The sequence below is a fragment of the Mangifera indica genome, chromosome 18 (assembly GCF_011075055.1).
Source record: "Mangifera indica cultivar Alphonso chromosome 18, CATAS_Mindica_2.1, whole genome shotgun sequence".
Lineage (NCBI taxonomy): Eukaryota > Viridiplantae > Streptophyta > Magnoliopsida > Sapindales > Anacardiaceae > Mangifera > Mangifera indica.
Window position 1 is genome coordinate 4,378,120 of NC_058154.1, and position 22,269 is coordinate 4,400,388.

Consider the following 22,269-nt stretch of genomic DNA (forward strand, 5'->3'; position numbering starts at 1 on the left):
TAGTTTCTCTTCCACCGACGACCCCCCTCAACTTCACCCCAACCCATCCGATGTCGAGAGAGGACGTTTGGAAAGAGAAATCGTCTTTCCAGACATTCGTCGTCTGGGAAGACGATCATCTTTCTAAATGAAGACGACTTGTCTTCCCAGAGGATGACAAAGACGACTGGGAAGATGAAGAATTTCGTCTTCCCCGACGAAGTTCTTCATCTTCCACATCTTCTCCAACGCCGATCGAGCGTTCAAATGGGAGGAAAGATATCGTCGAAAGGAGAGGATGCTTGGGAAGGGAGAGGTCATCGACAATGGACCCGGAGATGTCGTCGGAGATTTCAAAACGAAACCCTAGGGTGAAACTGCCATTTTTTAAAACTTAGGCTAGGGGAAAATTTTAGTTTTTAAAGTTTAGGGGGGCAAAAATAGCTTCTATTTTAGTTTATTTTTAATATTATAGAGAAAATAACGATTTTACCCTTACCACAGTTAATTTTAACTGTTCATGGGTAGGTGTTTGGTATTTTCATAGTTAATGGGGGAAACTTTGACAATTTAGCATACCTTGGGTGGGAAATAGTCGTTCGGCCTTAAATAATTCTATTCCTTTGCTTTGATTTTTATCTCACTGAGTTTTTCTTTAGCAGAGTTAATATAATTATCTGTAAGTGATGAAAATCCAAGATGGAGTGTTGCATGTCTAGTGAATTTTCCCCCATATGTAGTCAAATTTGAAATATAGAATGGGAATGCATTCAATAGAAGGAGTCAAGCAGAAAATTTAGAAAAACTTGGTAGGAATGCAATAAATGAGAATGGAGGCTGGCGGGAGAATTTGTCTATATAAAGGCCCCTTCCCCCTTTTCAATTGGCTGTAACCCTTTAATTGAAGTATTGTGCTCTCAATTTTCTCTAATAAAAGGCATCTTCATTCTCTCAATTTCAACTTTGGTTTCTTCTTTATATCATCCTAGAATTCCAATTACACAAATTTTATATCTCTCAATTATAGCCCTAAATTATTTCAATTAAATTAATAACACTTTAGAATTTATTCCAGATACTTGTAGGCAAATATCAATTATACTAATTATGGAACTTTCTTCACAAAGAGCTTAAACTGAAACTAAATCTCCTGCAATTTGTCACACAAACATCAGAATCTTATGGTATTTAGTTGACAATAAGTAGAGTAATGGATCAAAATAAATGAAACACAAGATATATACATTATTTATCAGCATTGCATGCTTGCTGAAACAACTAAAATCAAACATATCATAATAGTCCATACATATGAATCTCACCACTCTTAATCTTCAACTAACAACCATTAAAATACATAATACTTCTATCTTATTTGTATATAATCATCCCTAGAGATGAATCGATAGATAGCTGGATATATCTTTATCAATTCCCAAACTTATTGTATAAAAAAAAAAGAAGTATTATTCTATAAAAGGCTGGGCACTAAAGATGAGGAGCAAGCTGCTACATTCCAGGGAGGACATAAAGTTTTTGGTTGCATGTCTTTGTTGAGTGATGCAAGTGTGAACATTTGTGGGAAAAAATTATCATCAGCATCAAGCCTAGCCCTTTTTGTAGCTGGAATTGCTTCTGCAGATTCTATTTCATTTTTATCAGCTTCAAAATCAGAATCAAGATCCTTTGCATCTGAATCAGAGTAGTCCTCACAGAGGGATGGCAAGGACATCGATGTGGAAGAATAATTAGGCTTTCCAGGCCGGTTTCTATGTTCATCTGTAATTATGTCAAGAAACCTTACTTGAGCTTCGATTTTAAGTTTCAAACTCCTTTGAACCTTCATTGTAATTGTAAACCCGAATCACAACGTTAATCAACATATATATATTATTCTCTAGTTCAAGTAGCAGCTGAAATAAAAATACCTCAAGTTGATCATTCAGTCGCCTCTGTACTTCCATTTGCATTTGTAAGGCCTCATTAAGCTGAGCTGCACTGCATTGTTCACAGCAATATTCATGTTAATTAATGTGGAGTTACAAAATAAATCTCAACATTAGTACGTTCAAAGTTCAGTCAGACTTACGATGTTGTACCAAAATTAGGCAGTATCTCTGAAATATTCCTCCTCTCAAACTTGCCTCCTGCAAGTTTTAAATACATAGTTAAAAATGTTATATTCAACAAAAGAAAATCAATTTATTCCGAAACTTATCTAGTTTTATAATTTTTCATTTGATTTTAACATGTTTATATAAAAAAGATATTGTTATTTATTCATACTAAGTTAAGGGACGTAAAAAACCATCACAAATCTGAAAATTTTACCCCTAACAAAATTTTGAATCCTTTATTATATAAACAAGCTCAAAAAACTTAATTTATAAATATCCAATAATGCTAAAAATACCAAGTTAGGATCCCGTTGTTTAGGTGTCAACACCATTTTGATTTAAGAATGATGAGATAAATGAATAATTACCATATCATTTGGGATACAAAGTTGGGATTCCATACATTTTCGCACAAGTTTAAAGATATATTCAAAATTAAATGAGATAATTTATACTTTATTTAAAAAAAAAATTGAGAGACTATAAATAAAAGAGGGAATGTAACTATAACATATAGGGTACTGAAAAAAGAGAAATGTTTAGAAGTATTACTTAAAAGAAATTAAAGAAATATGATATTTTTAGATGGGAATTTGGAATCATGAATGGAGCAAGTAAAAGAAGATGACAAATGTTGAGCATTAGTTTGTTTCTTTATCATTTTATGAACTGTGAATATTTAAAAGAAGTTATAACTTACTAGTTGTTGATTCTGGTATAAATTTTGAGATCCTGTACTTCTGAAAGAAGAATGAGATGAACAAGTTCAATTACATGAATATGCATGAACTAATAAAAAATAATTATAGGAATATTTAAGAAAGAGCACCTGCAAGTGACTTTTGACATGGTAGATAGTCAATCCACCAACGCCCATGGCCTTCAAGATCCCCTTGGGTGTAGCCCCTGAAGTGAAGTGAACAGCACTCCCAATGTCAGAATAATTTACAAGCAAGCATTTAATTTACTAGAGGTATATGATAACACTCACTATCTGGGCCACCAAGCTGATTGACAGCTTCCTCGAATCGATAATGAAGCTCTTGTGTCCAGCGCAAGCGTTCTTTACCAGAGCCATCCGAGCGACTGGAACCCATTAGGGAATAGGGAGGCTCAACCACTGCATAAGCAGAATGGCTCCCTCGCTTATAAGACAACACTAACCAAGACAAATACAGTTGTAAACACCAGATGGCGTTGAGCACTAAGAAATTTTGGTTGGATTAGATGCCAAATTATGTCGCTAATTGTCGGAATTAACCAAGTCTTTCCAGAGTCCAAATCCTGTCAAACACCTACTTTTCACTTCTCCCTGTCCAGGAAATCCGCTGCTAGGCCTTACGCGTGTCCAAAACCAGCATCTATCCATTATCAACCGCTCCACAAATAAATTCTAATTTGTCGATAAAACCTGTGTTTTAGAGACATTGGTTTAGAGGTAGGTCCATAAGCAAAACTTATGAGGCATTTCATTTTGATATGGTAAACGATAATATATGGCATGATTATCAAGAGCAGTATGATTGTGATTGAACATGACAAAGTAATAAGCTTCTCTTTTCACCTGTCATGCAACCAAGTCCTGATTTAGGTAACTGCTGATAACATCAACATTGAGCAAAAAGTCACCTTTACAAAAAAAATGGTTAAGAAAGAGAGCAATATAGAAGCCAAGCATCCAAATATTATTCAAGCATTGTCATAAAATACTAGCTTCTACAATATTTAATTTAACATTTAAGTAAGCATTCAACGGGGAAGCCCTTCAAAGCATCTGCTATAAACAACATCACAACAAATTCATTACATATTCTTTTCACTTTTGAAAGAGACCTTTCTAAACTATGTCAGCCACCGAAAGAACACACTTCAAACCCCTCCATCCACTTGTAACTTGGGTTTAGTGGTACTACTGCCTGCCCCTCTTCATGCTGCAAGATGGACATTTGTACTGCTTAATATTCTCAGCCTTAGCAGGTGTTATCTTCACACACTTTCCATGGAACCACCTCTCACAGATGTCACAGCAAATCCAAAATTCATCTGCATTGTAATTTCCACCACAGCTCCCACATAGGGTTTCACTATGTTCATCTTCATCATCCTCATACCTCTCATCTGCAAGCTTAGGGATGCTTTTAACTTGGCCATCACTAGATCTCTGCATGGATGATGAACCAAATGAATGGATACAAAAATAAGGATGCATGAAAATGGTTGAGAACATTTACCACAGCCAGAATAAGAGGGAAAGAATTCAAACTTTGTTACAGAAAGCCAATTTCTGGAACTCTGCCGCTAACTGGTTTAGAATTTAAATACAATTCTTTATTCTTAAATACAAAGGATACTAAAAAATTTTAAGAATGCAAGTTTTGTAAGTGTTTCAAAAACAATTTTCAGTTACAAAGAAGCTCCTAACTATGTTTTTTTGCAGATAGTTATTAAATCTGAGAAACAAAATTTTAAACATTAAATTAAAGACATCTTTAGATATTAAAACTACTGCAATACAACACAGATTTATGGATCTAAGCTTTGAAAATTATGAGTTAGCCATAAATCAAATGAGCTCTTAGATTCCCATACAAATCCTCAATCATCTCCAATAAGTGCTTATGGAACATCAGAACGGCACAACTATGTTGTGTGCCTCAGGTAAACAAAGAATGCATATTACCAGATTGACTCTGAAAAGCTTGCTGAGGTATTAAAATTAAGTTCTAAATAAGTTCAATCCCTCAAACCTTTGTGCTGCCCCGAGACTTGCCACCACTATCCACACTGGGTTTATCTTTTATAGGCTTTCTTTCAGTAACAACTTCAAAGACAGTGGGCAGATCATTGATCATGCTAAATAGACGTTTCCTGTCAAGTAGCACTGGCATGAATACTGAACAATACTATTCTCTAAAATAGACAGAAAATAATATAAGAATTCTACTAATCAATTAAATATAACTTGCAAGATGCAAACAGATGTATCAGAGTGTATATGCATAATGCCAAGCAAAACTACCCCAGAAATCAATAAAGTTTAATGGGCAATTCATACTCTCCAATGGTCCAGCATGGACTTATCACTCAACAGAAAGAGGCATATCTCAAGCACAACCCCTGGGCACATATGAATATGATATGCATATAACCATAAACTGTCATGCAGTCAACTCAGGCTCACTCTTTGGTATGAATTACCGTAAAGCCTTTTCTCTCTTCCTCCTTTTGCAGTCCAAACATGATATTCTTGTCAGATCACAAATGTAACAGCCAAAGGGAAGAAACAGAGGAAGATACAACATATTACAGAATCAAATTGCATTTTGTAAACACTGGTTAACCCATTAATCAAAATTTTCCTAGCTAAAGGCCTTTAAGGGGCCGTTTGGTTTTTAGACAATAAAGATTACCTTGGTAATCTATCTTTCATTTTTTACATTTCTTTATTTGGTTTATCAGTAATAAAATATTACACTAATTTTCTATTATCAATGGTGATATGTCAGGTAATATTAGTGATAATTTGATTACCACTTTTACTTTAGGTATTAAAAGATTATCAAAGTAATCTTGATTTTATTATAATTATATTTTTATTTATTAATTTTTTAAGATATAAATAACTTCATTTTTAATTAATATAACATGTAATATAAAAAATATTTTAGAATAATTATATCTAAAGATATTTAAGTAAAATAATTTATTAGTATTTTTTTATTACCTTTAACCAAACATAATAATTATTTATACTTATCAAATATAGTAATCATTTATATTTAGTAAACTTCTAAGTAATCTATCTTTAAAGTAATAATTTAATTTTGATAATAAAATATTACTCAAACCAAATGTCCCCTAAGTGTTTTCTAAGATGACTCCATTAGAGGGGAAAAGAAAAATGGAATGACAAAAAGGATTGGCATAATTAATATAAGTATTCTCCCCAACTTCAAGCAATTGTAAACAAATCACATCAGAAACTAGCCAAATAACTAAAAGAATAGGCCATATTAATCAACACAAAGAATGACAAAATCTTGACATTAGGTTACACTCATAATCGAAAACAAGAACAATAATAATAATAAAAAAAAAGCTTTCTCATGTTCATGAAATCACTCTAATTTTCCTTAATTGAGACGGCAGAAATCAAAATCTTCCAAAACACCACTGAATATTAACAAATGAAGTCAAATGGCACTACAAATTGACACAAAAGGACATAAATGAACAGCACAATTTGGTCCAAATCCCCAATATTGAAGAACTACTTGGCTACCATGGAATGTTAACACTAGCAACTAGTTGTCTGCCAACACATTAGGTTAAAACAATGATAATTCAGATGCACGTAGCAGCAAACAGGTGGGCAAAATATACCTTTCGTTGCGGTTAAGTCGAGCTCCAAGATAGAAAGCCACAGAAAGCAACCACGAATCAGTATGCACCGCAACAAGGGATAGCCAATCCTTGCGGTTCATTCCATCTCTTGCAAAATTAATCCCAAGAGCCGGCTCTGGAAGCTCTGGTGGAACTTCCTCCGCTGGTAGAGTCACTTCCCACAACTCGTTCGGATGTCCGTAGAGGCACAGATTCTCCTTGTCTAAACCAAATCCCCCAATTTTTAAATTAAAAAAGTAGTATAGTAAATTTGGTAAGTAGTAATTTTCTCTTTAAGATGGTTCTCTAGTTTAACAAATTCCTTCAGTCTGGAAATTATTTTCGTAATATTCAAGTAAGAATTATCTCTGTTTTCAAACCAGCAAAAGAAATAGAGGGAAAATGCAAATAAAAATTCAAACTTGGCTCCAAACTTAAAAAGAAAAAATCAAAATTTGACCAAATATTGCAGAAAAACCGAGAAGAAAAATTAATTATAAATTAAACAAAGAAGGGCAACCCGATCTACATTTGCAAATTACCTGGATCACAGAGTCCGTAGAATTCATCAACATCTGGGAAAAATACAAAGGAAGAAGATCTCACCACGGGTCAAACATAGCTAAAGAGAGAGTAAATACTGAGAGAAAAAAGTAGAGATTGGAGTTACCGCAAGTTAAAGCACGAACAACGCCAGTTCGTCTGGAACAGTAATCTTTGAAGATCTCCTCCACGGTTCGCGGACTGGAAGCCATTTCCATGGCAAATTAGAGATCTAAGTAAGTTGATCGGATATATGAATTGGATTTTATAGGAGAAATTGGAATTGTAAAGACATGGGGGGGAGGAGATGGTATCGAAGAAGAAGAAGAAGAAGAAGAAGAAGATTCACATGTACACGTGAAAATAGCGAAACAGTGTTAGATTGACGCTACCAAGGTGATAATTTCTATTGACGCTCCACTTTTTGTTACTTCCAACTTTCAAAACCACTTGGCACCACCACAAGGCACAAGCGCTCCATAATGGGAGTGTACCTAAGTAAGACTGGAAATTTTTAAGCAAATATAGAAACGAACATTTCATTTAGATTTTTAAATACAGCAACTGAGAAAAAACAACATATTTAAGATTGAAAATCATTCTAAATAATTATTTATTTTTCATGGAAAATTTTAATGAATATGTGAAAAAGAGCATATTTTTTTAATCCTTGAACATTTTATATTTATTAAAGTTTAAATGTTGATGTAATTCATTAAATGTATTTTTCACCCATGGATTTTAGGATAAAAAATTGAGAGTAATATTATAATTATTTATTTTAAATATGTACACGTTTATATATGTTATTATATAATTGAATATAATTTTATCTTTAATTTAAAATTATTTAATCATATAATAATACATATCAAATATATATTCATTTATTTACTTAAAATAGTTACTCTTAGTGTTATTGAAAAATTTTTAAAAAATCATTCACAACATTTGTTAATGTTAAAGTAGTAAGCCACAAACTCTTTACATTGTACTAGAGATGGTGACACAAAACAAGTATAGTGGGTTTTATATTTTGATACCATCTGAGGTAGGACAAACATTAATGAGGGTATAATATCATTCATAAGAATGTAATGTGGTGGATATCGTTCAACAAACAAAGTGATAAATACGAATTTAATGTAATCGTTGTGAAGTAATTCCTAACAAAACTCAAAGATGAATTTTATAGATAAATTAAATTGATTTGTTTACAAAGACTTAAACCCTTTATAGAGGCTATTGATCCTTCTAATTAAAATATAAATATTAACTTTATTATACTAGAAATATATTAAATTAGGGTACTAAAATTAGTAATAATAATTAATTACAAACTTTAGGAAACTTAGACTTTAAGTAAATAATATTAAATAAAACTTTCCTAACTCTTAAAACTCTTTATTTCTTAAATTAAAATAAGATTTTTAACTTACTACAAAAAACTAATATTAATAAAACACTCTATTAACTAAATTAGGTTATGAAATTTGATTTAGAGCAAACTCCATCCAACAAGAAATTCTTATTCCGCATGCATAAGACTTCATTATGGGTTCATATCATCATACAAGCCCATATTATCATGCCACTTCGCTAAACGAATTGTCATATCACGTATCATGTCATCCTCTTGTATTTGATTTGTTCATTTCGTATTTTTTATGTTTTCTACCTTATTACCCTCTTACCATGAGTTTTTAATGTTATTAATATCATTCTTTTTTTTATTTGTTTTTTTAACCAAATCTCTCTCTTATCTTAGATGTTTTGTTTATTTTGTTTATTTTCATGTTTTAAAATTTTTTTCCTTTTCACAAATTGAACGTCTTAGCTCTCTATTAAATGGTGCAAGTGAGTGGGAATTGCTCGAGATAGTGTAATCTACTAAATTGCACATATCTTAGTGTAATTCAATCAAAATGATATAATTTGATTTGAATCGCATCATCTCAAACGCAATTTTACTCATATTGCATCATCCTAAATACAATTTTTATCATATTGAAATATGTAATTCAATTAGAATTGCACCTAGAATAGTCCATGGAAACATTATTTCAATCATCTTAAAATTGATTTATTCAATTACATATAGAATAAGTGATTAATTTCCAAGTTGACGAAGAAAATATAATTTGTTTGTTGCAATCCATCAATTTCAATCTATTCTAGAATTAGGCTTTTGGATTTAAACCAATTCCAAGCTAATCCTTGTTCAAACTTTTGAGCAAGAATAACAAATACCAATTAGTAAGGAAATAAAACTGCAAATAACAATTTAAATTTATAACACTAAATGTATGGAATCATGAATTCAACAACATATAAATTTCCCTTTCAAGAATCAGAAGACCAGCAAGGAAAACCAAAAGCAAGCTGACATGAGTTTTGATGATCTTTTATGAGGCAATAACACTGCATGTACTGACAATTGGTACAAACATAAATATAAACATTGATATATTATCATGTGATTGAAAAATTTTAAATTAGAAATACTCAATCACATGATAACAAGTCAACATTTGTACTTGTGATTGTATTCATTATCAGTCAGTTCATGTAGTATTACTTTTGTCCTCTTACTCTTCATGAAGCTATTAATCGTTTAAGTCCAGTTTTCTGTTCTGAGGTAAGCTTGGATGGAAACTTGATGTTGAACTTGATTCTCAAGTTTCCCCTTTTGGAAGGTTCCTTGGGTATAGGCATCCCCTCCCCTTTAACAACTTCTTCATAGGTGGGATTGATGACAGAGTTGATGGGCACTGTCAGATTCCGCCCATCAAGCGATGTCAATTGTGCTGTGTAACCAGTTAGAGCTTCCACAAGAGATATCTTTTGGGTGACTATAAGATCATTTCCATCCCTCTTGAACACACTGTGAGGCTTCTCATCAATGATGAAGATGAGATCCGATGGTATAACATTCCGCTGTTCATTACCCTTCTCTGGAAAAGTTATTTTTGTCCCTTTCTTCCATCCTGGCTTCACTTCAATTGTCAGAATTTCCTCAACGGTATTGGGTTTCCTGTGCAACAAAGTACCATATCAGAGACATACATGAGATTAAAAATGATAAAATATAAAAACTTATAATTGTCTTGCTTCCATATTGTAATAGTACAATAGTGAAATTTTTTGTTGGCCAACAGATAATACATTAATTAATTAGATGAAATGAGTTAGAGGATGAGGGAATCCTGATGGCATTATTATTAATAAAATTTCCTTCTACAGTACACTTGTTTAATGCTATCAGTTCATTTATTCATATATGAATGAATGAAGCTATCGTCCCCCTTTGGTGAGTTTTGGAGCAATTATAAACCTTAAACAGTTGGGTGAATCAAACACAATCAAGAATAAATTGACCTCTCTCTATTTAATAGGCCATGTCTGAACAAATTCTAAACAGCTTCTGTCCTCATAATAAACTCCCAAAAACACAAAAGATCCAGGTTACTATATGCTACTCAGTATATAAGCACTAGTGACCACAAAACTTGAAGGGAATCATAGAACCAGTCCTAAGTTTGTTCAGATGCTCCAACATGCCTCTTGGATCTCCTTTTGACATCACACATGAAAGAAGGTACAAGGTGAGCTTCTGATTTGTTAGCAAGGGAGAACAGCAGTCATCAGTAAGAAAATTTTGCTAGGAAGGACACTTAGGTTCAACTCTATTGTAAAACTTATAAAGCCCTTTTAATACTGGCATAGACAGACCAGACTAACTTGCTCTAATCAGATGCAAATTATAAGCTGAATAAAAAAACAGTAAAACACTTCGCAATCAAATACCATTAGCTTTGTCCTTTGGGTAAAACTGGTGGTGTAGCTGGAAAATGAGAAGCTGAAACAATAATTGTCCTAAGAAAGTTGTCTTATCACCCCAAGAAATGTGAAAAGACAACATGTGCACTGCATACATCCTACCAAAATGTAAAGCAGAAATGCATCCACAAACATCAATCACATACTTATAATCTTTCCATAATTGGCATTAGACAACAAACCTGCCAAAATAATGATACTAAGACTAATACAGATAACAGAATAAATAAAAAAAATTACACTTTCATTACAGCTCACACAGAAGTTAACTCTTGCAATGCAACTTGCACCTCATTTAGTATGAGAAAAGGTATGGCATCAGACAAAAAGTAATACAAAATGTCCATTGACTATCTGATAAGAAAAATCACATTTCAACTTATTTGCTATAATTAAATCAGATTAAGCACAGACTTTTACCTTGTCAATGAAAAATTTATACATATTAGCAGATGCATAATTGCGTACACATGCATGAAAAAAACCAAAACCACTCCAGCATTTCACTTGTTGAGTAATTGTTAGAGAAGAAAATAAAAAATGCCTAATGACATAACCGATAATATAATTAGCTGCTATTACTCAAATGCTAAGCAACATTTCAACAATTATAATCCTTATGCAATTACGCAATTAAAGGAAATATTCACTGGCTTTCTGGGTTTACAGATAACCATCTTAATACATTATGATTTTCCAACAAAATAATCAATTGTTTAACGAGGACATCATAGGGGAAGAAGCTAAGTGAAATTTGATAACATTTATTGATATAAGATAACCTGTAGTTGGTAAAACACTCGAATATTCCTTGCCTAAAAAGGAAGAAAGCAAAAGAAAATACTTTTCTTAAACTGCAAAACTTTCATAGTATATCCTACAGGCCAAGTTAAATAAGAGTGAAGCCACAAGTCTACCAACTAACAACTTTCTTTCCAAGAATCAAATTATGTCTCGCATAAATACAGAACGACATGCAAGCACATAAGAAATTTCCCAATAAGACCACTTCACCCATGCAACTTTTCTAAAGCAAAACAAATTGAGAAAAACAAAGTAGTTTTAAACCCTGAATTCAGATCAATGTTATAGGAGTCCATTATCTATAATATCAATGTGGTTAATGAGTATGATTCAACTTATGTTTTCACCCTTGAATATAACTAAGTCATGAACTAGACCACATAAAATCAAAACAATAAATCTGATTTTGAATTTATTTTAACATAAAAAGAAAGCTTACCCACTGGCGTCAATAACGTCCCTAGAAATCTTCATCTTCTTGGTTGTCCCCTTATACAATTCTTCCAAACTACAAGGTAATGTTCGCTCTATTGCCGCAGCTTTTCTCGGCGCATTAGTAGAGCCTTCGCCGGCGGCTCCTCTAAACGACGCAAAAATATCATCGCCGAACATTCCTCTCGGAAAATTTGACGAGCTTGCGCGTGAACCCCCCATATCACCCATCCCTGAAAATGGACTCGAAAACCCGAAAAACTCGGAAAATATATCCTCGGGATTCCTCGTATTGAACCGAAACGTCGTCGATGGTCCACCCGAAAACCCGCCCGCACCAGGTGGTGGGACCTGGCCTTTCAAGCCTTCCTCTCCATACTGATCATATACCGCCTTTTTTTGTGGATCACTCAAAACCTGAAATTATTAAGTGATGAATTAAAAAAATTTATAAATACAGATATTGCACTATTTAGTCAAAAAAGAGAAATAGAAAGGAATTGTACATCGTAAGCTTCAGAGATTTGTTTAAATTTGGCTTCCGCTTCTTTCTTGTTGTTAGGGTTCTTGTCTGGATGCCACTTCATGGCGAGTTTGCGATATGCTTTCTTCAAATCCTCGTCTTTGGCGTTACGGTCTACTTGGAGAATCTTGTAATAATCTACACCCATGGGTGGCTGGTCGTCGTTAGCCTCTTGTGTTTAGTTGAATGTTATTATCTGAAACTTTTGGCTTCTTTGCTTCGTTTACGGCCGGAAGTTTATAATCTCCGACAAGGCTGACAGGTGTTGCTTTTAAAGCTGGGTTCGGGCTAAGCCCATTGATTCTTGAACCATCATACCGGGCTTCTCTACGACTTCGGGCTTACGAGGAATCTGTTGACAAAGTTTGAAACCCACCTAAAGGATAAAATTATAATTAAAAAAACCATTATAATTTTTATTTATCATTTTTTTTATTTATAAACCGGTTCACTTGATTTGCATGCTCTCTGTGCTTACCTAGTGTTAAAAATAGACTAGGAGCTTGACTATGATTCAAAGATTAATATATTTATGTTATATTGTTTTCTTCTATTTAATCATGTGTCATGTTCAACATTCAGACCCTTATAAACTGGAGAATAATTTCTCTGTATATTAATTTGTATAAGTTGATTGGGTGATTTCTAAGAGCAATTGATGTTTGAATTCAATGTTAAATTGACAACATAAAATTGGGTTACTTGCCGAATGCGTGTCATCAGATAAGATTCTTTCTCCATTTTATCCTCCATAATATTCTTGTAGTTTTTCTTTGTTAGTTACTGAATATGCGATTACTGTATGTATGTTTTGCCGAGGATCAATACCATTAGTGTGTTTGAACGTCCCGGTCTGCATGAGTTCATGATCTGTGTTTTGATTTGTTTACTTTGTTATTCTTTTGTTTTGTTTCACCATGCAGGTTATGCTAGACCACTTGTTGATAAAATGTGATGATGAGGTGGGTCAATATTTCCATTGTGGAAGTCATCCTCCTACTACTCAAGCATCTCTTTCCGATTGCCAGAGTGGTTTCAAATGCATGCTGCTGGTTTGACACTCTGCAATAGCATCATTCTTTGCCAGCCACCTGAGTAGATTGGCGGCATCTCGAGAGCTGATGTGGTTGTATATTATCCTTATGTTTAAAAGTGCCATTGGGACCCAGATATGCTTGGCATAAGTAGCTGCAACTGCCATTGCATCTCTGAGAATGTATTTATGCTGCCGATTTGTAAAAATCCAGTGTGCTCTTCCATTTTGTGCCAACAGTTATGAAAGTGCACGAAACTTAAATTAATGGTGCCCCCTACTTAATGAAAATTCTGTTTTAGACTAGATGATTCGGAGCCATGGTATAGCAATTAACACATCTTCCAGTAAAATAAAACTACAAAGCTCAGTTAAAGTTTAGACATTGCCCCTTGACAAAAGCAGCTCACAACATTCTAAATAGTTTTAAAACAACCTTGGCCATTTAACTTGAAATTCATCACCATTTTGTTTAACATAAAAACATTCCACCTAGCCCCATTTTACATTTTCACCTTGTGTAATGCGCTTTCTGAAATCTTCTACATGACATGGTCATTCTTTATGGCAGTAGCGGTAATCGATACAGAGGCATTCTGATGTGTGTGAAATAGATACAGTGCATAAAATATAGCATATTGCTGCGATCCACTTCCCCCTCCCACTCTTATTGTGCACAGCGAATGATTGTCGCTCGATAATCTTTGATTTGGCTCATTTGAAGAAAATCAGATTGTTTAGCCGTGAAAGTTTTAAACTTTGCCAAGAAAAGTCCAAGAAAAAGAGAGAAAATGCTGAAAATGTCTCAAAGAATCTTATTAGAACTAACTTTGCACTATACATACAAAGTATATGGTAACAGAAAGATAACTAACTCAAATTATGTTCATCGTTCATCAATAACAAACTAAATTGAACAAAGAACTCATCTTAACTGTTCGATGACTCGATCCAAGCTACAACTTTTTGGAAGGTGAAGGTCAACGCTGCAGAGTAAAGTGAGATGAAGCCCTAACATGCACGAATGAAAATTACAGATAACAAAAAAGGTAGAGTAACCCTTTTGTTTGCTGAGAAAAGCGTTTTGAGTTTTAACTCAAAACGCGTCGTTTTATCTACGACACTTGACATCCTCCCTCTAGCCAACAAAACAGAATGCTTGCAGAAGAACCCAGCATGAAACAAGGCACATCAGTAAGAGAACAGTGAACTCATTTTCCAGAACAATATAAGCTTCCTTATTTATCCACCGTCAGCTCACGAACTCAGGCATACAATTTTCAACCAGCACAGTAAGATGGTTCAAGGAAAAAATCAAATCTGACATCCCTTAGAATCAATCTATAAAGAAACGATTCTTCAGCGTCTGTCAATTGGCATAAACAAATACACTATCCTCCATTAAAGAAGAATAGATGTTATCCTCCCTCAGAAACAACTTCATAAACAATTTTATTTAACTACTAACACAACCTTACATGTAAGATCAATTCACAATTTAACAGACTCCTTCCATAATTCGTATCTGACATTCCAGCCCAGTACTATTCATTACTCATGCAGAATTTCCAGGTCATGTGTGACCACAAAAAATCAACCAAAAAGAAAAACAAAAGATGAACAAGAAGTAGAGCAGAACAAGAAGTAGGGTCAGAGAGGAACCAGTAAGGATCAAGAAATAGCACCTGACCTATCATCTTACTTCTTCAGAGTAGGGGTGGATTTGGGCCGAGCTGAGCTGAGCCGAGCCCGAACACCTCTCGGCTCTAGTTCAGCTTGTATTAACAAATAAGCTAAATCTTTCGACTCTAGTTCGATTCGAATTTTAATTAAACGAATTTGAAACAAGCTAACTCAAACCGAATCAACTTTTGAGACCGAGCTGACTTGGATTATATCTAGACTGTGTTGATAATTGGAGATCGTCCTATCTCTACATCTAGTTGGAGCATTCCAAAAATGACCTCCTTATTTAGAGGATGGTAAAATAGAAATGAATTCTAGAGAATATGAAAATATAAAAAACAGGTTTGAAGATAATTTGATGGAGTTCTTATTATGGTAACAATTGAGTCCCTTGCAACTAGAGCAAGAGTATCTGCACAAGAAACTACACTAGGACATTATTCAATCGAGCTAAACCGAACCGAACACCCTTTAGCTTAAGTTCAGCTCTAATTAAAAAAATTAGCCAAATCTTTTGGCTTGAGTTCGGTTGGAATTTTAATCAAATGAATTTGAGCTAAATTAAATCGAGCCGGCTCGAATCATATCCAGGCCTACTTCAGAGCAGTATTAATACACACAAACTCAATTTCTAGAACTTCCACATCATCAGTCTATGCAATACAAAATAGGGTTTGAGGTTTCTTGACCATTTCCTATTTTGAACCAATATCAAAACTAATTTTACCAGAATCTCTATTCATTGACACAACTACACTTGTTACTTCTATATCTTTCTATCTCTCAAACTTTTTCCGATTTGCCTAGCTTAACACACATAACTTCCTGCTCGACTCTTCAAATTTAGTTACAAAAAGGGACCTAGTAAAAATGTTTGTTGTTTGATGTTGAATAGGCACATATTGCACTTTTAGTTTTTTGGTTGTAATTTGCTCTCTTACAAAATGAATATCATTCTCAATGTGCTTGGTTTTGTTATGAAGAACAACGTTAGAAGCCAAACAACCAGCACTCAAGTTATCACACCACACAACAGGAATTGAAAAACTATGTTTTTATCTCTAAAAGAAGATTTTTCACCAAACAATCTTAATAGAACCTTGATTAATAACCCTATATTTTGCCTTTATTGAGGAAAGTGCAACCACCTTCTGTTTCTTCGAACCCCACTACACCAAATTAAGACCAAAATACAATGCTAACCCACTTGTTGATCTTCTGTCTCTTATGCTTCTAGCCCAATCTACATCAATGAATGCTTTTATGGACAAAAGCTTTACGAGTCAAATGAGTAACACATAAGATTAAGTGCCTTTAATATACCTCAATAATCGTTTACAAGTCTAGCACTAGAGCTCTATGGCTTTTTCAGGAATTAGCTAAGTTTGTTTGCTACAAAAGAAATGCTAGGCCTTGTCATGGTGAGATATTGTAGGGCTCTAATAGTGCTTCTATAATGCGTTGGGTTTTAGTAATTCTCATTGTCCCCCATAAACAACTTAGTATTAGCAGCTATAAGAGTCTTACATGGCTTGGAATCCTGTATCTGAGTTTTCTGAAGCAATTCAGCAGCATATTTAGTCTGAGTTAGTAGTAAACCACACTGATTCCTATGTGCCTTAATGCCTAAGAAGAAACTAAGTTCACCTAAGTCTTTCAATGAAAATTTAGAATTAAGATCTTGAATCAATGAGTAAATATGTTGAATCAGGTCCAATTAGCAATATATCGTCCATAAGATAAGATAATAGACCTTTACTTCAGTTCCTTCCAAAATAAATAAATTGGAATCAAATATCACTGTCACAAATCCCTTTGCTAACAAAGTAGTTTTCAACCTCTCAAGCCATGCTCTAAGAGCCAGTTTGAGGCCATAAAGAGCTTTCCTAAGTTTACACACAAACTAGGGTCTATAAGGATGAACAAAGCCTTATGGTCATTACATGTATACTTCTTCTAACAAATCTCCATTTAAGAAGACATTGTTTATGTTAGTTTGATGGACAAGTCATTAAAACGTTACTGCCAAAGTGAGTATTACTTTAATTGTGATTGATTTTACAACTGAATTAAAGGTCTCTAGGTAAACCACTCATGGGGTTTGTTTGAACCTCTTAGCAACTAGCCTTGCTTTAAGTCTTTGGATAGTGCTATCTACATTTAAATTGATCTTATAAACCCATTTGTGACCCATTACATGCTCATTTTGTTAGGGGGAACTAATTCCGAAGTGTTGTTCTTCAACAAAACTTAAAACTTTTCTTTCATTGCCTTAAACCACATGGGATCAACTAGGGTTGTTGTCACATTATTAGGTTCTTTAGGCATAGAGGCTATGAGAGAGAAAATTTCCTAAAAGGAGATAGATGCCCTAACTTAATTCTAGTGACCATAGGATTACAGGGTTGAGGCTTATCACTAACTATTGTAGTCTTATTAGAGAAAACATTTTTCAAGTTCAGTAATATAAATATCAAATAAATCACATAATAGACAATATGAGCTAGATAGGTTTTGTGGTGAGTTTTGATATGTACTTGGTACTTGATCTATAGTATTATCTAGTGATGGAGAAGTTGTATAAATTGGATAATGTTGAGGCTAATCTATGAGACAATTTATGGAAGTGGTAGCTAATGGTTGTGAGGTGAATTTTGGTGAGCTAGGGTGAATGTCCTATAGATGTTCAGAGGGAAGTCTTTGTGGACATTTTCAACAGGACTGGTTGGAGAGACTCTTGGGGTAGATAAAGCTACGGGAAATGTTATTGATGGAATATAGACATTCAATTTGGGATTTAACATTCTGAATTTGGCTTAATATTTAGAATATTTGAAGAAAAATTAGAATTTGAAGGGAAAGGAAAATCAACTTCATCAAAAGTCATAGAAGTAGATACGTACATACTGTCAGTTTTACTTAAACATTTGTAACTCTTATGCATAAGACTATACCCTAGGAAAACACACTTTTGAGTGTGAAAATCAAGCTTGTATTTGTTGTATGCCTAAGATGTGGATAGAAAGCACATCCAAATACTTTTAGTAATTGGTAATCAGGTGATGACAGTTTATTTAAGAGATACAAAGGTTTGAAAGGTCTCCCACCAATAGTTGACAGGCATACTAGTTTAGGATAGAAGAACAAGGCCAAGTTCTACAATATATCTATGTTTCCTATCTGCCTTTCCATTTTGTTGGTATGTATATTGGCATGAGTGTCTAAAAATGATTCCACAAGTGTCTAAATAGAAGGTTAACGACCTATACTCTCCCCCTAATTAGTTTGCAAGATTTTGACTTTCTTATCAAATTTTTTTTCAAGAAATCTATGAAAATTTTGAAACAAAGACAATAATTCAAACTTAGTTCTAAGGGGAAATATCTATGTAAACCTTGTAAAATCATCCAAAAAGTGAACATAATAACTAAAATCAGATTTGGACACTATAGGGGCAGAACCCCAAACATCACTATGAATTAATTCTAAGGGTTGAGTAGCTCTAGAACTAGAAGCAGGAAAATGATTTTGATAGTGTTTTTCATATTCACAATCTTTGCAAAAGGGCACTATTATAAAACTAGTAGTTAGATGCATTTTTTGGAATATATGTTTCAAAGTAGTGTCACAAAGATGACCCCAACATTTATGTCAAATAAAATTATCAACTTTATTTATGTAAAAAGCATTACAATCAGGATATAACAAAAAAATTACATATGACATTTTACTGGAATTGGAATCAGAATTCTAAAGCAAATCATTTGCAGTATATGACATTTTGGTTTGATAGTTTTGACATATTAAACTTTCAGATTTCTTAGGCAATTTTAGGTAGTCAAAGGGTGATAGAAGTTGGTACAGGCCATCTTAAAGAGTCTTTTGAAGAAGCACAATCCTTGTATCCTTGTCTTTGATAAAGCAACAATCACTCATAAATTCTACTATGACAATATTATCTTTGGTAAAATTGGAAACACTAAGTAAATTTTTGGTAATTTTAGGGATACAAAAAATATTTTTAAGATGCAGACATCTATTAGAATTAAGAGAAAGTAAAGCAAAAAAACCAGAATGGAAAATTCTGAAACACTCACCATTACTTACTTGTAGTTGTTGGCTTATTGTATAATCCTTTTTTTCAATAAGTTAATTTGCCTGATCTGTGACATGGTTAGCTACACCCTAGTCTATCTACCAACTAAAATCCTTCATTATCTTAGGACAAGCCTTTTATATAGACTAAACACCTTTCAGGTTAACAAGAGTAGAGTTAGGCTGATAATCAGGTGAAGGAATAGGTGCAAATAATTGAGGAGTGTGCCAGGTTGTATTAGGAGTGTAGTAAGGCTACTATGATGGGTGATATGACTAATGATAAGATTGATGTAAGGGTTACTGTAAATAGATATATTGAGGTGACATTGTAAATGTGTAGTATGGAATGTTTGTTTATTGTGTTTGAGGCCAAATTGTGTAAGAATTTAGATTTGATGATAATGTGAAAATAAGTAGTGATGGTGTATAGGTTGGTGAAGATGATGCATATGTAGCAAAGGTCATATTCTAAGTAAGACTAGTGTAATAATGTTAAATCTATGATACCATTGCATTACAACATGGCCATATCTACCACAAAGTTAGCACACCATTTTTGACCTATTTGGGAACTTGTTTCTACCCCAACCTTAGAGTTTCCTCTAAATTCATTTTGAAATTTCTATCCTGCACTTTTATTTCTAACAATTGGCTCATGATTGACTTTAGCATAAAATGCATTGTTGTTTCCACTCAAATCATTGGATCTCTCATGCTAAAGGTTAAGACTATTAGTCTGTTTAACTAGATTAGCATTCATCCCATTAAAATTAAGAGAAAAAATTGAAGTTTTACTCAGTTTTTGATCATATTTTTGTAAAATTGACTTCACTTTTGCTAGACTAGGTTTCTCTATTGAGGATTTCATTCTCCTTATTATATAAACTACCATAGGTTCAAATTCAACACCTACCGCATCTAGAATGAAATTGACCAGTTTTTCTTCAGTAAGGGACTGACCATTGGATATTAAAGTATCAAAACATCTTTCATTTTGCACATGTATTCTTGCACTGTCAAATTCCCCCTCCTAAAGGTTGTTAAGGTGTTCCTAAGGTTGGCAATCCTAACTTTGGACTAAAAAATGAAGTAAGTTTCCAAGGACTCCCACATTTTAGTTATTGAACTACCCCTTGACGCTACACTAAATAGATCACCATAAATTGATGAAATCAACTAACTCATAAGCAATTTATCAAGTCTTTTCCAAACTGAAAACATGTTATTTGCTATGTTTACTTCACCAGTACCATTATCAGGCTTGACTAAAAGAAAATGTTTAGGATAGGGAGATAAATCTGTTAGATGTTCCTCTAGACCATGTGTTTCGACTACTAGCAAGGCTTGAGTATGCAAGTAACAATAATTTTCATCAGTCAATTTTGGTGTCACAGCCTGAAATGGTGACATAGGGAAAGAACTTGACTAACTTAATGGTTCACCAAATCAGCTTAGTTGCTCATTAGATTCCATAGACACAGATCTGTCAAGAAGTCTTGAGATATCAAAAGAAGCATTAGCAAAAAGTTTGGCCATTAGACATTGGTCTACAACTTTGATACCATGAAAGTTTTAAACTTTGCTAAGAAAAGCAAAAGAAATAAAGAGAAAATACTAAAAATTCCTCAAAGAATCTTATCATAACTAACTTTACAGAGTACATACAAAGTATATAGTAATTGAAAGATAACTAACTCAAACAATCTTCATTGTTCATCAATAACAAACTAAACTGAACAAAGAACTCATCTTAATCATTCGATAACTTGATCCAAGCTGTAGCTTTCTGGAAGATGAAGGTCAATGTTGTAGAGTGAAGTGAGATAGAGCCCTAACACACAAAATGAAAAGTACAGATAACAAAAGGGTAAAGTAATCCTTTTGTTTGTTGAGAAAAGTGAAATAGTGCATTTTGAGTTTTAACTCAAAACATGTCATTTTAACTACAACACTTGACAAGCTGGAGCCAGAGGCATCTTGAGTGTCAACATCTATCCATTTTGAAACATAATGTTATAATCATCAAAACGTTTCACTAGGATGTCAACTTGCACAAAATGATTTTTTTATAGATTTGTACGTCACTATCTCCTCCAAGTTGTTTATATCTCCAATTTACCCCTGGCTTGTTTGTGTTTGACTTGAAGTATAGGAATCTCAAGCAATTCCTAAAATGGCCAACATAAACCTAAATATGATACACACAATTCAACACTAACAACTAGAAACTAGCAATGAGCAATTTTCAGAAGAAGTAGAAATAACCTTTTCTAACCGATAAAAGGAAAAGTGTTATGCTTCACAAGGAAACATACTTTAAGAGACCTTGGAAGTGAAGCACAGATACTTGGTTGGCCAATGTGAGAGATCAAAGGACTCTTAAGAGCAGTTATTCTATTGAATGCATTTTTCAACTGTGGTGGAGGTAGATAGGGAAAATAACAATAACTTGTTAAGAATAGATAAAGAAAATTTTTTTGCTCCAAAATGCACAAGCATGCAATACATAAAAAGAAATGCCAAATTAGGTAACCACAAATTTATTAAACTTATGTGGAATTAAGGATTGAGTTACATAATTTTAATCTCCACCAAAATAAAACACCAAGGAATCATTTAAATGCATTATATATCTCATGTTATCTTCCGGAGTATTTGACTTAACTATCATGACTTCGTTAAAAACGGTAATTCATCAAGACTTCTGGAGTAAAACACTAAGAAATCACTTAAATGCATTACATAGTTTTAATGGTAATTCATCAAAACATGGAGAAAGTTCATTTTTTAAATTTTTTGATCTCTTCAAGAATTAAAGAGTCATCATGACT

The 22,269-nt window shown here is 33.5% G+C and overlaps 3 protein-coding genes across 4 annotated transcripts; all 3 read right to left on the reverse strand.

Annotated features, from left to right (window-relative positions):
- Window positions 1–1,200: 1,200 nt before the first annotated feature.
- On the reverse strand, window positions 1,201–3,753 carry LOC123202084 (myb family transcription factor PHL7-like). Of its 2 annotated transcripts, none has more exons than XM_044617808.1 (7): window positions 3,661–3,753; window positions 3,088–3,507; window positions 2,926–3,002; window positions 2,797–2,836; window positions 2,069–2,126; window positions 1,908–1,977; window positions 1,201–1,819 (listed from the first exon to the last, which is right to left on the reverse strand). In XM_044617808.1, the coding sequence occupies exons 2-7, from the start codon at window positions 3,191–3,193 to the stop codon at window positions 1,451–1,453; spliced, it is 720 nt and encodes a 239-aa protein (XP_044473743.1). In that variant the 5' UTR covers window positions 3,194–3,507; window positions 3,661–3,753; the 3' UTR covers window positions 1,201–1,450. The 2 variants fall into 2 exon arrangements, with proteins under 2 accessions (XP_044473743.1, XP_044473745.1); XM_044617810.1 differs by having other exon boundaries at window positions 1,487–1,758.
- A 7-nt stretch (window positions 3,754–3,760) lies between these two features.
- On the reverse strand, window positions 3,761–7,416 carry LOC123202083 (PHD finger protein ALFIN-LIKE 1-like). The gene is made up of 5 exons (XM_044617807.1): window positions 7,150–7,416; window positions 7,022–7,054; window positions 6,480–6,702; window positions 4,844–4,964; window positions 3,761–4,257 (listed from the first exon to the last, which is right to left on the reverse strand). The coding sequence occupies exons 1-5, from the start codon at window positions 7,238–7,240 to the stop codon at window positions 4,006–4,008; spliced, it is 720 nt and encodes a 239-aa protein (XP_044473742.1). The 5' UTR covers window positions 7,241–7,416; the 3' UTR covers window positions 3,761–4,005.
- A 1,877-nt stretch (window positions 7,417–9,293) lies between these two features.
- LOC123202287 (dnaJ homolog subfamily B member 1-like) lies at window positions 9,294–12,871 on the reverse strand. Its single transcript, XM_044618115.1, has 3 exons — window positions 12,605–12,871; window positions 12,106–12,515; window positions 9,294–10,056 (listed from the first exon to the last, which is right to left on the reverse strand). The coding sequence occupies exons 1-3, from the start codon at window positions 12,767–12,769 to the stop codon at window positions 9,618–9,620; spliced, it is 1,014 nt and encodes a 337-aa protein (XP_044474050.1). The 5' UTR covers window positions 12,770–12,871; the 3' UTR covers window positions 9,294–9,617.
- Between the last annotated feature and the right edge of the window lie 9,398 nt (window positions 12,872–22,269).

Bases quoted from the DNA above. Each gene is read 5' to 3' on its own strand.
- LOC123202084 (XM_044617808.1), bottom strand. From the start codon at position 3,193: ATGGGTTCCAGTCGCTCGGATGGCTCTGGTAAAGAACGCTTGCGCTGG. The intron at 1,978-2,068 runs GTAAGTCTGACT...TGAACAATGCAG, and splicing joins CCTAATTTTGGTACAACATC to TGCAGCTCAGCTTAATGAGG. The intron at 1,820-1,907 runs GTATTTTTATTT...ATTACAATGAAG, and splicing joins GACTGAATGATCAACTTGAG to GTTCAAAGGAGTTTGAAACT.
- LOC123202083 (XM_044617807.1), bottom strand. From the start codon at position 7,240: ATGGAAATGGCTTCCAGTCCGCGAACCGTGGAGGAGATCTTCAAAGAT. The intron at 7,055-7,149 runs GTAACTCCAATC...TATTTTTCCCAG, and splicing joins TGTTCGTGCTTTAACTTGCG to ATGTTGATGAATTCTACGGA. The intron at 4,258-4,843 runs GTTTGAGGGATT...TCATCCATGCAG, and splicing joins AGTCTCGGGGCAGCACAAAG to AGATCTAGTGATGGCCAAGT.
- LOC123202287 (XM_044618115.1), bottom strand. From the start codon at position 12,769: ATGGGTGTAGATTATTACAAGATTCTCCAAGTAGACCGTAACGCCAAA. The intron at 12,516-12,604 runs GTACAATTCCTT...TAATAATTTCAG, and splicing joins AAATCTCTGAAGCTTACGAT to GTTTTGAGTGATCCACAAAA. The intron at 10,057-12,105 runs GTAAGCTTTCTT...TTTGTTGCACAG, and splicing joins GACGTTATTGACGCCAGTGG to GAAACCCAATACCGTTGAGG.